This window comes from Scatophagus argus, chromosome 6, assembly GCF_020382885.2.
Source record: "Scatophagus argus isolate fScaArg1 chromosome 6, fScaArg1.pri, whole genome shotgun sequence".
NCBI classification, from domain to species: Eukaryota; Metazoa; Chordata; class Actinopteri; family Scatophagidae; genus Scatophagus; species Scatophagus argus.
In genome coordinates this window covers 5,949,756-5,964,224 of record NC_058498.1, presented here as the reverse complement: position 1 = coordinate 5,964,224, position 14,469 = coordinate 5,949,756, and the positions used below count along the sequence as shown (strand labels likewise).

Genomic DNA, 14,469 nt, shown 5'->3' with positions numbered 1-14,469 from the left:
TCTCAGTTTAAAGGGCAAGTGGCGACCGTGGAGGCTTTCGCCACAGTCAACAAAGGGAGAGGAGGGGTTATAAGGGATAACTGTAGTTTTTCGTGTTTTTAATCCACACGTGGGTATTGTAAATACATAGATAAATAATTTTGCAGTATGGTCGCCTTTGGGTGCACAGGGCCGTAGCCAAGATTTTGGAAATGCGGAGGTAGTGCCCACCCCCCATAAACCACCACACCACATTGGACTTGCTGCATCATTTTTCAGGGGTCTCAACACTACCTGTAGGTAATTCTGACCAGAAACCCAAAAGAACATCTCAGTCTCTCTTCCTTTTTGTCTCTCTGAATCGTTGTCATTTCTCGATTGATCATTCTTGATACTTTAGACATTTGCTTCACTGTGCTTCATTGTAAATTTAATTTCCAACATGAAGGATGAAATGGCGTTTGTAAGTCTTCTGCACAATGCCAGGAGTAAAATTCTGCAGAGAAATACTCAATCATGTGCCTCTGTTGCATGTAGTAAGTTTTGAATTGTACAAAACGTAAAGTCCTACCAGGTTTCAAAAATTCACCACAAATGGATAATCCAACTTCAAGCTTTGTATCAACATACTGTACATACACCCTGTTCAAGTGCCTTTGAGCAAGGCATAGAAGCCCTTGAAACCTCCTTTGGTGTGTGAAATTGCAGTCTATACCTCCAATATTTCGTTGTGCCTACAGCATGTTTGTTGTTGTACAATGACAATAAAGAGCTTTCTATTTCTATAGCAATGATAGTAAAAATAACTGCCATTTATTGATGACATGATTGAACAGGCATTTATACCCTTAAGGTCAAGTCCCATAAGCACAGAAGGGTCAGTGACTGCAAGGTTTGCTGTTCAAAATTTCACATCAGCTTGAAAATGTATCTGAATAGCAAGTAAATAAAATAGACACCCAAACTGTCACCATAATTTAAATGTCACAAAGTTATCCTCATAAAGACTCAGCGATAAAGATATTGCAATACAACCCCACTTGAGTAAAAGAGTTCATTTCACAGGGAGGATATTGTGAAATAGTCCACTTCAGGCCACCACTATTTGCCTGTTGCTTCAGCGTGTTTGATCAGCAGAACAAAGTTTAACATCAGACCTGTCAGTGGGGTTTGTGTATGTGTGTAGAGGATATATAGCCCAATTTATACCACCGGTTAAAGATACATCTTATTGACAAGTGATTTGTTTCCCACTTCCATTTTTTCAAGTGTTGATTTATTTGTAATTTCATTTAATTGCACAATTACTTTAATTTTTGAATTTTGAGGAAAATTATGGGTGAAATCATTCAACATGAGAAAGAAACAAACTTAAATTTATCTTAAAACTCATGACAGTGTCAGAAAATAGACATTCAGATTGGCTGACAACCCCTGAAGCCTGACTGCTCTGAGCAGTCAAGTGTTACTAAACCTCCGTGTTGGGAAAGGAAGCAAATACAGGGGCTCAGGACATTAAATACATCTCACATGCCATGTGACATTTAGTTAGCCGGCTCTACTGTTTCAGCAGTGAAAGTCAAAGGGCAAATAATGGCCTGAGAGATATAAATAGTAGGTCAAGACAGTTCTCAACTGGAAAGGCCAAGGGCAAATAAAGTTTAGACTTGAGTGCAATGCAAAGGAATGCATTTCATTGCCAACTCAAAATCAGCACAGCAACATACTGTATTAGGAATATGGAGAGTGGTGACCAATAGTGACATAGACTTTTCAGACAGGCTGACAGACTATACATGAATTAAACTACAGTCCATTATTTAAACATATAAGAAATAAGCACTGATTTTGTGAGTACAAGGGCAAAAGACTTCCGTGTTTGAAATCATGCGAGATATAGTTAAAAACATGAACATTTCTTTAGACCTTCAGGTTGCATACTGTATAACCATCGTTTCAACAGCATTTAAATAGCCACATTTGAATCTGAAGCAAGTCCTCACTGCATGTTAGAAGAAGCTTTGGGCTTTTCCTCCCTGACCAGCAGGACAGTACTGAAATATTATCGAAACCACTGTGGCACATAATATGTTACTTAAATGTTTAAGAAATGTTCACTTTTGATTCCCAGCTGTCACTGTAGCAAATTATACCAACTGCAGGTTGAATGCACCATTGTTTCTGTTAATTTACTGCTGTGTTTTATGGAGAGCTGAAAGAAAGCCAAGGTTTCCAAATCTACTGTGGTGACTTTCCAAGGAAAGTAATTCAAACACTGTAAACCTGTCTGATCACAGGAACTAAAAGTCACAGTGAAACAGGAGAGCATCAGCCTTTATTTCATGCATTTTCTCTTGAAACAAGAGCTTCATGTGTGGCATACTGAAAGGACATCAAGGAACATCTGCGATATAAATATTATAATTATATTTACATATACACGATGAAAAGTATCTTCCAAAGTAAAAAAAAAACATATCAAAAGTAAAATCTGAAAATCTAAAAACATTTGTTTCAGCCTTTATAATTACATGACTGTATACAGTGACATGACAAAGCTAAAAATCATTTATTTGTGATAGGATGTTGTTGAAGAACCTTAATTGTGATACATACATTTCTCTACATTAACCAAAGTATATTATGAATATAAAGGCACAACAAAAAAACCAAAACAAACAGAAGCAACCTTTATCTGCTTTACTTGATGACTACAGTGACCATCTCTGGCACTGAGCAGGTCACAGTGGCAGAAGGTCTCAGCCCCTGGTGTCGCAGTCTGATATTTCAGGCTTTATGAGACACAAAGGTAAGCTTTGATCAAAGCTTTTAAAAGTTGAAATGATTCGGTAGTGTTCCTTCTGGACTGTGTATCCCAATTAAATCCAGTCTTTTATGAATATCTGTGGCCCATCACTTCTCAGTATCACCAGTACAAGCAGGCTTTAAATGACTGATGGGAGCACAGCTTTACGTGCAGGGCAGTATGGTCTCCAGACAGTTGTAAGTCCAATCCTGTCTCTCATTAATAGGCAGGACATGTTGGCACACCTAGAAGACAGGTCACATCTTTGAATTAGCATTCAAATCACAGTCATTTCATTCCATCATATCAATTATAATAAAATTATTTTATTATTCAGAATGAACAGTTCAGCTGTACATTTGAATGCAGTAGAATGGGACATTTTCAAAGTCATAGCTTAGGATTTTATTTTATTTTTTTCAATTATCATAATAACCAGGGCAGTGTCTCAGGAAGACTTCATACCATCTTAGTCCTGGCTGGCACCTCGACAGCAAAAACACTCAGGCCTCTGCTGGTGCAGCAGTTCCTGCTCTGCTCATTGCTTACATGGACAGTCACTTTCTGGTTGTTCTGCAACACAAAGGCTACTGGTCAGTTCAATAATCAGCTTTTTAAACTTAAAATATATGCATTTATTCACAAACTGACCACAACAGCTACATAAGCAGACAAATACTGCAGTTAAATATTCAGGATTATAGTCTAAAGCAACAGCCTTATGTGGCCACTGGATGTGTTAACAAAACAATACTAAATAAACCCCACTCAAGGCAGTTGAATTATAAAGCAATGGGTCAATATAAAACAAAAACAAATGACAGACCAGAACTCTCATGAGGAGTTAAAGTGCTTACAATTGCAAAGATTTCTCCTGTTCGGTACTTTCTTTGTATCACCAGGTCATTGTTGGTGAGTAACTCCTGTTGCTATGAGAATCAATACGATGGCTGCATATCAATTACAAACAGAGCGAATGGTCTCTGCAACCATACACTGTACACCAAGTGTCTGATACAAAACCCGTGTCATCATTACTAGACACTGTGACAGTCTGATTCTCTGTGCTTTGAGTAAAACTGCTCGAGATCTGGTACATTAATGATAAACACTCATGTGATTCCTTTCAGGTTTTTCTTCACTTTTTTGATCTAAAGCACCTCATGAATTTATAAACTAGCTTCTTCGCTTTCAGACTCCACTCAGTCACTCATTTAAAGTTCATCACCCCCCCCCCCCCAGTGGCCATTTCTATGCATTGCAATTCAACAACTACACTGAACCAGGAACATTCACTTGCCTCTTTGTAGCACTGCTAAACCGTGTAGGCAGCTTCACATCAACAACACTGTATATCCTATGATATCTCAGTTTCAGAAATTCTACCAGCACAGTCACAGTCACTTCTACACAAAGTCTGTCATCTACCTTGTTGGCTATGAGAGAGGAGATTCTGTGTTCTCCTCGGTAGGTGTAGATGAAGACGTTGTCTTGTCCCCTCAGTGCTTTGGCCCCTGTCCGAGCTGTGATAGACTTCTGGATAGCCTGGTTCAGAAGCTTGGACCCCGAGTCCATCGTGAGTGGCTGGATGGATGGCTGAGTACCTTCACAGTGTACGTCTATCTGAAATGGACAAGCCTGACAAAGAGGGAGGTAGAGGAGTTCATTCATTTAGAGAGATGTTGAGAGTGTGGATATGTTTCACTTAGTAGGAAATCGAGAGTGGACACAGGATTAGAGTTGGGGTCAGTGGTTAGTTGTGTAGAAGATGTATTTTATTATCAAGAGTCAAACTTAAGCCCTACATCAGGTGAGGACTACATCACATCAAGTCATATTAAAATGAAATCTGTGTGATGAAATGTGGTTGTTTTAAATGAAAGCGTATGTGTAAACTCACATTTACCAGCTCCAGCATTCGATTGTAGCCCATGGCTTCCAGAGTGACCCACAGGTCAGCAGGGTCTCCATCTTTCTCTGTGGCCTCCATCAGGTTCAGCTCCATGAAGCCTTGCCGTGTCAGCTGGTTCTTTCTCATATCAAAGTTCTCTGCATGCCCAACAAAACAAATAATGAGAGCTAAGTTGGAACCCTTATGTTATATTTCATATTAATTTTACATGAACGTAACACTGGCCACCCTGCGTGTCAGCACCACAATAGGAATGATTACCCTTGCAGACTGCCCAGGCATCCCTGTCACATTTCTCTCCACTGCTCCTCAGCTCAAAGAAATTGTACTCCTCCAAGCTGAGCAAACCATTTCCGTCAATGTCTATCACCTCAAAGATGTCAGACAGCACCTCCCTGTGGCACACAGGGAGCAACACAGACAAATGTCGTACAGACCATGAGGACAAAAAACCTTGACTGAACAGTTTCTAAGAATCCTGTTTGTAACTGCTATAAATCTCAAATCAACTTAAAGAAGGACAGAATTGTGACTGATATTAAAAAGAAACTGTCCAGCTTAAGAATTGACTATGAAATACTGATGATGATGATGACAATGATGATGATAATTCATATTGTTCATAAAGCTCATGTTAAAGTTCACCAAAGACATAGATGTGTATGCAGGCTTACCTGCAATACCCCTTCTTACTTTTTGCATTAATACACAATCTCATCTCACATTTACTGAAACAAACTTTGCTGTGCGGTGTGTTTTTACACTACCGATGGTGGAATGAAGCAGACAAATAAACACACACGTGCATGCACACACACTCACCTGAGCTCTCTGGTGAGGTCCAGTTCCCCACTGTCAGTCCTGTAGACAAGCTCGACAGGTTTATTACAAACGCTCTTTTTGCTCCTTTTCCTTAGTCTGCAGCCGCTAGTGAAGGGAAACAGGAAGTAAGTCCCGGCATTCAACTCTCCTCTCCAAATGTACTTCTGCAGGAACAAAGAAGTAACGAGGTAAGTTAAACACACTGAACATATGCTGGAATGTAACACAATCAAGTATCAACTTAATAGCATCAGAAATGGCCTCTACCACTTTTAGTGTACTTAAGTACAAAGTTGAGGTATTTTACTTGAGTACATCAGGGTATTTGCTTTATATGCAAATTTAATTTCTACTCTAACGCATTTTTTCTGTCATTTTTCAGATAATAATTTTTATACCTTTCCTGCTCAGTGAAAACCATGTATCTCTACACTTGTTTGTTTTTCAATTAGATTTTTTTTCTTTTTGCAAATTGAGGGAATAAATGCTTCTTTATTCTTCTTTATGGGTTAGGATAAATAAGAGATTAAAAAGAAACTCGAATTAGCTGTAAAACCCTAACAGTAAAACACTGACAATACACCAGTATTTGATAATAATACTTACTACACCAACGTTTTGAATGAAGGACTTGTGTCTGAATACATCATGCACCACAGCCTACTACCTTTGGACCACTGGCCATTATTCATCGGGAGGTAAATATTTGATAGCATTTGCTTAGCAAACAAACTCTGAAATTAAGCATGACTGCGAATAATCAAAGCTAAATATGAACAAAATTTATATACATGTACGCCCCTCAACACACACAAACATACCTCTCTGTCTTTTGACTCAGTGAAACACACTAAAGTTGAGTCGTCTTTGGTTTCACCAGCTGATGTGACAAAAAGAGCCGTGTCCACTGTTATCCACGATGAAGGCTTGTCTGAAAAATAACACAACATAAAACAAGATGCTTTTGTCTAGATTATTATGTAACACGTTGTCCATTTTGTCAACAGAAGCAAAACTACTATGTTCAGTATATTCAATATAAAACTACTGCATACAAACCTCTGATGGATAATACAAAGGATCAAATGTAATTTTAATATATGCAGGTTTATGTGGTCTTTTCTGAAACCTGACACTTTACAAGCCATTTCAGCTTTTATCTTTGTCTTTACTAAAGCACATATGTAGTGATTTTCCACCGCCTACATGAATCCATTATCTTATATTGCAGGCTCCAATTTTATGAACTGAACTCCTCTTCGTAAATTATTGTGCACTGAGCTGAAACACAATCGAGCACATTTCCTGCAAGATCTGACCTGCTGCCACGCAATGTAAAATACAATGCAGAGGCCAATAAAAGAAGCCAGTCTTATGTGAGGTCTTCTTGTTTATGATTCATGACCTGAAAACGACTGTGGCGATGCTTTATTTATGTTACAATGTCACAAAAAGCTTCTTTAAAATTGCGCAACTATACTGTACGTCACTAAAAACAGTGGTGAAGCAATGGAGCAGGAAACAGCCCAGCAAGAGTTTGAAATATGGGACTTTGGCACAATGAATCCCAAAGGGTTGAGGCCCAACCAGAATCTTTGAGCAAACTGCTGAATTCCTGCCAGCTTCAGAGGTGCTGTCCTGCCTCTGACTGCCCTAATCAACGCCCCTGTGGCCAATAGGGTTACTGCTTTTTGACCGTTTTTATGATTCTTGCTTATATTTAACATAAAACAGTGCCAGTACCGGGTCTGTGGCTGAGGCCGAGTGGTTGGATTGTTAGGTAGACGTTGGTTGTCTGGGGGATGTGGAGTTGGTACTGCAGAGAGCTCACACTCCCATCATGCTCCAAGTAGAAACAGCCCTTCACGTAACTGTGATGCCACTCCTGGAAAAATGGACAGCATTACTGACACCATCACAGTCATACAAACAGAACAGTGTGGCTCATAAAACAGAAGAATAATGATTCCTAAGACTTATCAGAAAAGTTGTTGTTATTTTAAGCCCCCTGAATGATCACATGAAAATACAGTACATCATGTACATCATTCTGACACAATTCCAAGAAACTGTTTTGCTGCTTGACAACAAAATGCATTTATTCATTCAACAGAAACCAAAACTAATTTGCAGTTCCTACTAAAAGAGGGATTGATCTTGTGAAGGGGGAAGTATATTTTGGCATAAAAAAGCGAATTAAGCAGTCAATCACAACAGTGAGGTTGTTCACTTGATGAACAGAAGCTGCCGTTGTAATGATTAGCACTCCAGCCTTCAGGGGGCATATTCATTATTACACAGTTTATGTCAGCATGTAAACACTTGCTGTACTCATGCTGATCCAGAGGGGGGCAGAAGCGTTGCACTGTGTTTCTGCTGAGGGCTGAAGTGGATCTCCCTCCTGGACCTGATACTGCAAATTGAAGCCCATTTAACTTTGATAAATACAGCCTTTTCAATCTTGGGCAAGCAGTCATTCAAAACTATCAAGAGGCTACTTTTGCAGTATTTATGAATCCTAATATTTCTCTGACTTTGAAATCCTGTTGTTCCTTTGTCTGGCAGCACGACTGAAATGAGGTAATAATTTGAAATTGAACAGGAACATCAAAACAAGGAAGTTTTCCTTCTACTCATTGGAGACACATTAAATGAAAACACGGTTGGTGTGGACACACAGTAAGAGGACACTGAAGGGCCAAGCTAGTCTGGAATAGGCTATATATCCTTTTAGTGGATAAATAAATCACCAAGTTAAACAAAGAAAGTGCCATAAAGACGGAGCATGTCACTCCTTTAGAGAAAAGCCATTTTCTCAGAGTATTTATCTTGGGCTGTGAGAGGCATAAAAGATCAAACCATAACACTTCAGTGGTTTGTCCAGACAATATTAAATGAGGGAAATTGCCATGGGCACCTCTCCACTGCTTAAAGACATCAGAATTAATGCCACCATAGAGAGAGGGTCAGCCTGCAGACTAATACAGCTGCTGTCAACTGCTCCGGCCACAGGTCTGATTTACTGCTGCGTGGAGGGTCGCAGGACACACACACGCACGCACACACACACACATTCAAAGCATGCACACATTCAAACCACGCACCTTTTCTTATAACTGTTTTAATCAGAAGCTTCACATAAAAAAGGCTGAGAATAAAGAGCATTTCTTACTAATTGCGTTTGTAGTCATGACAGCACATTTGCCTACTGCAGGACACACACTCACATGCACACATACACACCGCTACTATGAAAACACAGCCCACCCTCCACCCTCCACCTCCCAATTATCAGCCTGTGGCGATATAGCACCCAATATAGCAAGCAGAGCTTCCCTCTGAGCTAATCTCTGGACACACATTCTTTTACCTCCATGATGTTTGGCCCTTTTCAATCTCAACACCGTGCCTGGACCTGAGAGATGGAGCTGGGAAGGAGGTGGTGGTGGTGTTATTTTTATTTATTTATTTTTCTTGCTGTAAAGCAAATCAGCTGAGGTTAAGCCAAAAAGTGTGAAAACAAAGAGTCCTGGATCAATACGGTGTGTATCTATCCACCCGGGGCTAAATTCACCCATTAAAAACACTGGGAGAGCAGCGGGACTGCAAGGTGCCTTCTCATCATGGAGTCTCTCACTGGAGTCCACAAACTAAGATTTACAGGTTTTGTCAGTGATGGTAAAAGCAGTTAATCTTTTGGACTCAAAAAACGGAATTTTGCTTTGAGAAGATAATAAGCATATTGCAAATCATGTAACTAATAAGTGATTAGTTTGAATTACTGTGTTAAATTCTGTGATTAAAAGATTAATAGCAGAATTATACTTTCACAACCCTACCTGTCTTATTACTTTATTTAGCATTTTATTAGAAAGATTTTTTTAAACTGTCATGGCTGACTAAAAAACATGACCTCAGAAATATAAGTTGGGTTCATGTCAATACACCTTTATGGGTATTTTCATGCAAACCTTTTCCAGCTTTTCAAATGAGAGGATTTTTATCTGCTTCACGTCACTGTAATTTGAATATCTTTGGTTTTAGGAGTGTTGATTGAAAAACCTGGGCTCTAAGATGACAGTAAACAAAGTGATCAGTCGGTTCCTCGGAAAAATAACTGACAGATTCATTGATAATGAAGGTAATCACTTGGTTCAGCTCTGAAGCCATCGTGACTACAGAGGAGGTTTACCTGTAAGCCTGAGGGCTCTTGTATTTTGCTGGCCTTCGCGCTGCTGGATGTCATAGTGATCGGGTTCGACAGGGACGACCGCCTGCTGCGAGCAGAAGAAGGACGGGAGGATGATCGGCTGTCTGAGACGCACCAGAGACAAACATAAAAACTCACAGCAATAAACGCTGACAAGAAAACAGACATAAAAACTTGTTATGGCTAAATCAAGTCATAACATTGCTGCTACAGAACAGAAAGCTCAGCTGACTGACAGATTAAGTACAGCCCTCCCCTCTCCAATCAGTAAACACACTTTCAAAAGAGAGATGAGGTGCACAACATAATCGACACTGTAATCTGTCTTCTCAGTAAGTCCATTCCCGAAGTTCAAGTAAAGGCAGCTATTTTGTGTTGGGCTTGGAAAAAGTGTGATCTCGAATTCGACTCGCTTTTAATTAATTATGGAGGCATTTTAAATCACAGATGGCATAACAGCACCCTCTCAAATCCATTATCTCGCACAACTTTTTTCCTTGGACACTAATTGAAGCCAGAAAATATCAATCCACTAATGAGGGGTCTGATTGTTTCCAGGCCTGAAAATCAAGATGCAAAGTAATGTGATAGGCTTGCAAGCAAATTACCGTAGCAGAGAAATAAATAGACCTACTGTCATGGTATGTCATGGATCTATTTTGTATTGATGGCAGTATTTTAATCTAGTGGACTAAATTGTAGCTGTTGTGCAAATGTGAACAAAGACGCACTGAAATGTGGCTTAACAAAATTTCAGTGTGACTTTATACAGGAAACTCCAAGAATTGAACTAAACAGACCAATTATCAGCGAGACACCATAACAATTGATCACTTGGTCTAACTGTTCACCAAAACATGTAAGATGCAAAACACATGATAAATAATACACCTCTATCACATCAATTATTTGCAAAATTATCCGCCAAAATTGCTCATGCCCCATACGGTTATAACACATTTCTCAGGGTAGTATTGGCTTCTACTGACAAATGTTGAACCAAATGAGCAATCAAAACTGTTTTTGAGCTTCAAGAATAACCCATTCAACATGTGCGATCACGTCGCTTCTCATGCCGGAGTCTTGTTAAAATGTAGTGGGTATAAATCAATACGAGGGAGAGGCACAATAATGTGATAATCCAGACAACTATGTGGGAGCTCATTTGTTTTTGCAGTGGTGGTCGACTGGGCCCTCCTCTTGACCACCGTCTAATCCCTCATCATCTCCCCAGTGAGAAGTGGTGGAATCCTCCGAATCAATAACATGAACATGGACTGACCACTTAAATCAACCCCATCTATCTTCCCACTGCAGGCTTGTCCCTGGCTCACTCATCCAGCTTCTCTGTGCTTCTCTTTCCTTAAAATGCTGCTTTTAAAGGGCCGAAAGTGGATTTTTACATCCAACTTCCAACTGGCTGTTGATGCTGCTTTTTACAAAATAATTTTAAAAAAAATCTACCAGTACATTATGTATGGTTGTAGAAGGCTGAAGCTGGACTTGATACCTGTTTTTATTAAGTCCCATCTCCAAAGCAACAGTTAAAAGGTGGCATTTTTCTTCACTGCACATGAGCTTTTGTCAATCTCTTAATGGCAGAAATGATTACCCAAATAACAAAGCTTTACCGTCTCCTCCCTCCAAACAAGCTGCACTAATTGTGTGGCTATTATGATGTATGGCCTGTCCTAATGAGGTGATTTGTCATGGGGAGTGAAAAATCGATCAATAACAGAGCTATTATTTATTCATCAAAACTAATCGGTGAGGCGTATTGGGGCAAGCAGTGTGTATGGGTGTGGAACTATAAATTGGAATCTGAAGTGTACTTAATGTGCATTCACCATTGGCTTCGACTTTGGACCTGTGGATGGTGTGGCATAAGCTGCAGTTATGTTCTGGAGACATACAATAACTGCAACTTGGCCGAGACCTGCTCGAATTGGAAAGTGTCATGAGACAACTTTTGTTCTGATTTGGCGCTATATAAATAAATTGAACTGAAAACTAATATATTGAGAAAAATTTAAAAATAAAGTCTTGTTCTCCCTGGTTTATTTTGAAAGTTTGCTGTTGTTTAAATCAGGATGGGATTGGGGAACTGCCTTTCAAATTTTTATCTTTCAATAATATTTATTACAAAAATCAAAGCCCACATACTTGACTGTAAAACAACCATGGTTACGTTAGATTATTCAGAGGTGTCACATGTTGTACCTTTCTTGAGTGCTGTGTCTGAGTCTGCCCGCGGAGTTTCTGGAGGCTGAGGAAGAGCCGCTGCCGCTTGCGATTCTACAGCTGGTGATGCTGATGACACAGAGCTCTTTGGAGGGCTGTACGACTGACTGCCAAAGTTCTGTCTCTTCAGCTTGGCGTTAGCCTCAAGCCTCTCCAAAACAGCTGCCTGACACTGCTCCACCGTAGACACAAACACTCTGCAGAACTGACAGCAACAGGAAACCACTCATAAGTGGATGATACATGGGGATATACTGAGGAAAGGGAGAAGGTCAGAAAAGCTTATATCTAAGACGGAGGTAACCATATGACACTACATAAACACTTTTCTGTGCCACTTCACTGATTCTTCTGTGGCTTATGTGAATTCATTTAAATTTGAAAACCTATTTTTGAACAAATGAGACGTAAAAAAGTATTTTAGACGTTACTGTGATGCATTTGAACTGGTTCAAAGCAAAGTGTATTATCTGTAGCAAGTAGTAACAATACAGGTGGAAGTGTGAAAGTCAGTCCCATTGACCCTTGTTGGTTTAATTCAACGGTCTCAAAAGGTTTTTCTCCTCAATGCTCTCCTTTGTTCTGAAGCTGGAACATTGATTATCTTGGGCTTATTGATCAGATGAAATGTTTAAATAACTGACACTCAAAAAAGAAACAAATGTATTTAAAATACACTTTCTCACAGGCTTGGAAACATAAGATAAACGGACAAGTGTTGAAAATACAATCGATCAATAACAGAGCTATTATTTATTCATCAAAACTAATCGGTGAGGCGTATTGGGGGCAAGCAAAGTGGTAGGAGGATCGGTAAGAACAGAAGTCTGTACTTACTTCTGAATAGTCCAGTTTCCCGTCTTTGTTGATGTCCAGTAATGAGAAAATTGCATTCACCTCTTCAGTGGTCATTTTCTCTCCCCTCTGGAAGATTCAAAATATTTTTAGTATAAAACCACAAGTTAGTTTTTTATTTGAGCAAGAGGTGATCATTGATTTGAATAGTTTTATGTTTAGGTAGTCTATACCAGTAAAGCAACAGTTGCTGAGGTAAGCTAAGTTGGCTGATTACACAGCATCACGTAGTTCATTCAAAATTAACAACTGTAGCCAAAACCGAAACATGAATCTAAAACAATAAATGGGCCATTCAGGCAGAACTGCCTGATAAAAAATGTTTTATTCCACTCACAGTAGTAAGGGCCTTCTCCAGTTCACTGTGAGAGATGTAGCCATCACTGTTCACATCCATCTTTTTGAAGGCCCTCAGCAGCTCAGTTTCCTCAGTTTTTTTCTCACGCTTGAGAATCTCACAGAAGTCATCGAAGTTCAGTTTGGATGTTGTCGGGGTCCAGTATTTGCTGAGAGTTGCTAGGGATGGATTTCTACCAGCCTGCTGGAGAACTTGATCAGATAAATGGAACAGGACATTAAATTTACAGTAGCACAGGCTGATGATCACAAATTTAGCCCACAGACTGTTTTTGTTTTTCTCTTATAATAGATTTTCTGGCATCCCCGATAATATGACATGTACATTACTGAAACATGAAAAATCTCCCACAGTGGGTTTTGTTGTAATGCCTGTACTGTTTTCTGCAGAAGTTGTCAACTCAACATGCACTTTCTCCTTTTATTTTCCCTCAAGTAGCTTTAAAAAAAAAGCATCATAAGACTCCATGTTTACTCTGTGAAATAAAATCGATCTAAATGTCTTTTGCATCATCTTGTCAGTTTTTTTGGGGGGGAAACTTTAGAATCAACATTGGAGGTTCTTTAAAGGGGAAATCCACCCTAAATAATTTACATAATCCCCATCCAAATACTTTATGGACATGTAAGTCAGTATTTAAACACAGAGGAGTGTCTCTCTACGCTGGGAAGTTAAAGCATCTACGCCTGCATCTATGCTAACATTATATATATATTATAGCAGTAACGTTAGTTGACACACACAGTTAGCTTACCCCGACATAGTTGCTGTTTGGAGGCGATATTTATCAAACTAGATCTGAACACAGAGATGTATGCGGCTCTGCAGTGCATGTAGAAAGCCTCTTCTTCATTAGAAGGACTGGTTGACTCTGGAAAAGACATGTTTGGAAGAAGAGACCGACCTGGTAACCGCTAGCTATCACTCTCCAACTTCGAAAGCTGACGACAACCAAATACGGCAGCTAACTTGGTGTAAATTCTATTATTTTTACTTTTTCGCCACTCTTTAACGACCAGCCGAACGTTTGTCAGATGACTTTTATAAAAATCAAAATCACGTTAGCAATGAAATTTGAGAAACACCGTTTCCATCTGCTGCCTGTTACTAGGTAAACAAATATCCACCAGCGTTCACCAAAATCAACCCTGAAGAAACAAACGTTAATCTTTCCCGTTGCTGTTAATGTAATGCCGGCCTATTTTCAGTATCAGAAAATTTTAATATTTAGACTATAAATTATTATTTGCATTCAAATAATTTGTTCCGTGGTTCGAGTCATTTTT

At 39.4% G+C, this 14,469-nt stretch overlaps 1 protein-coding gene across 1 annotated transcript; it reads right to left on the bottom strand.

The window, feature by feature from the left end:
* Positions 1-2,272: 2,272 nt before the first annotated feature.
* On the bottom strand, positions 2,273-14,078 carry efcab7 (EF-hand calcium binding domain 7). The gene is made up of 13 exons (XM_046391143.1): positions 13,938-14,078; positions 13,163-13,374; positions 12,808-12,894; positions 11,950-12,175; positions 9,712-9,833; positions 7,263-7,404; positions 6,341-6,450; positions 5,520-5,683; positions 4,959-5,092; positions 4,686-4,834; positions 4,214-4,423; positions 3,251-3,358; positions 2,273-3,030 (listed from the first exon to the last, which is right to left on the bottom strand). Exons 1-13 carry the CDS (start codon positions 14,065-14,067, stop codon positions 2,950-2,952), a joined length of 1,875 nt encoding a protein of 624 aa, XP_046247099.1. The 5' UTR covers positions 14,068-14,078; the 3' UTR covers positions 2,273-2,949.
* Between the last annotated feature and the right edge of the window lie 391 nt (positions 14,079-14,469).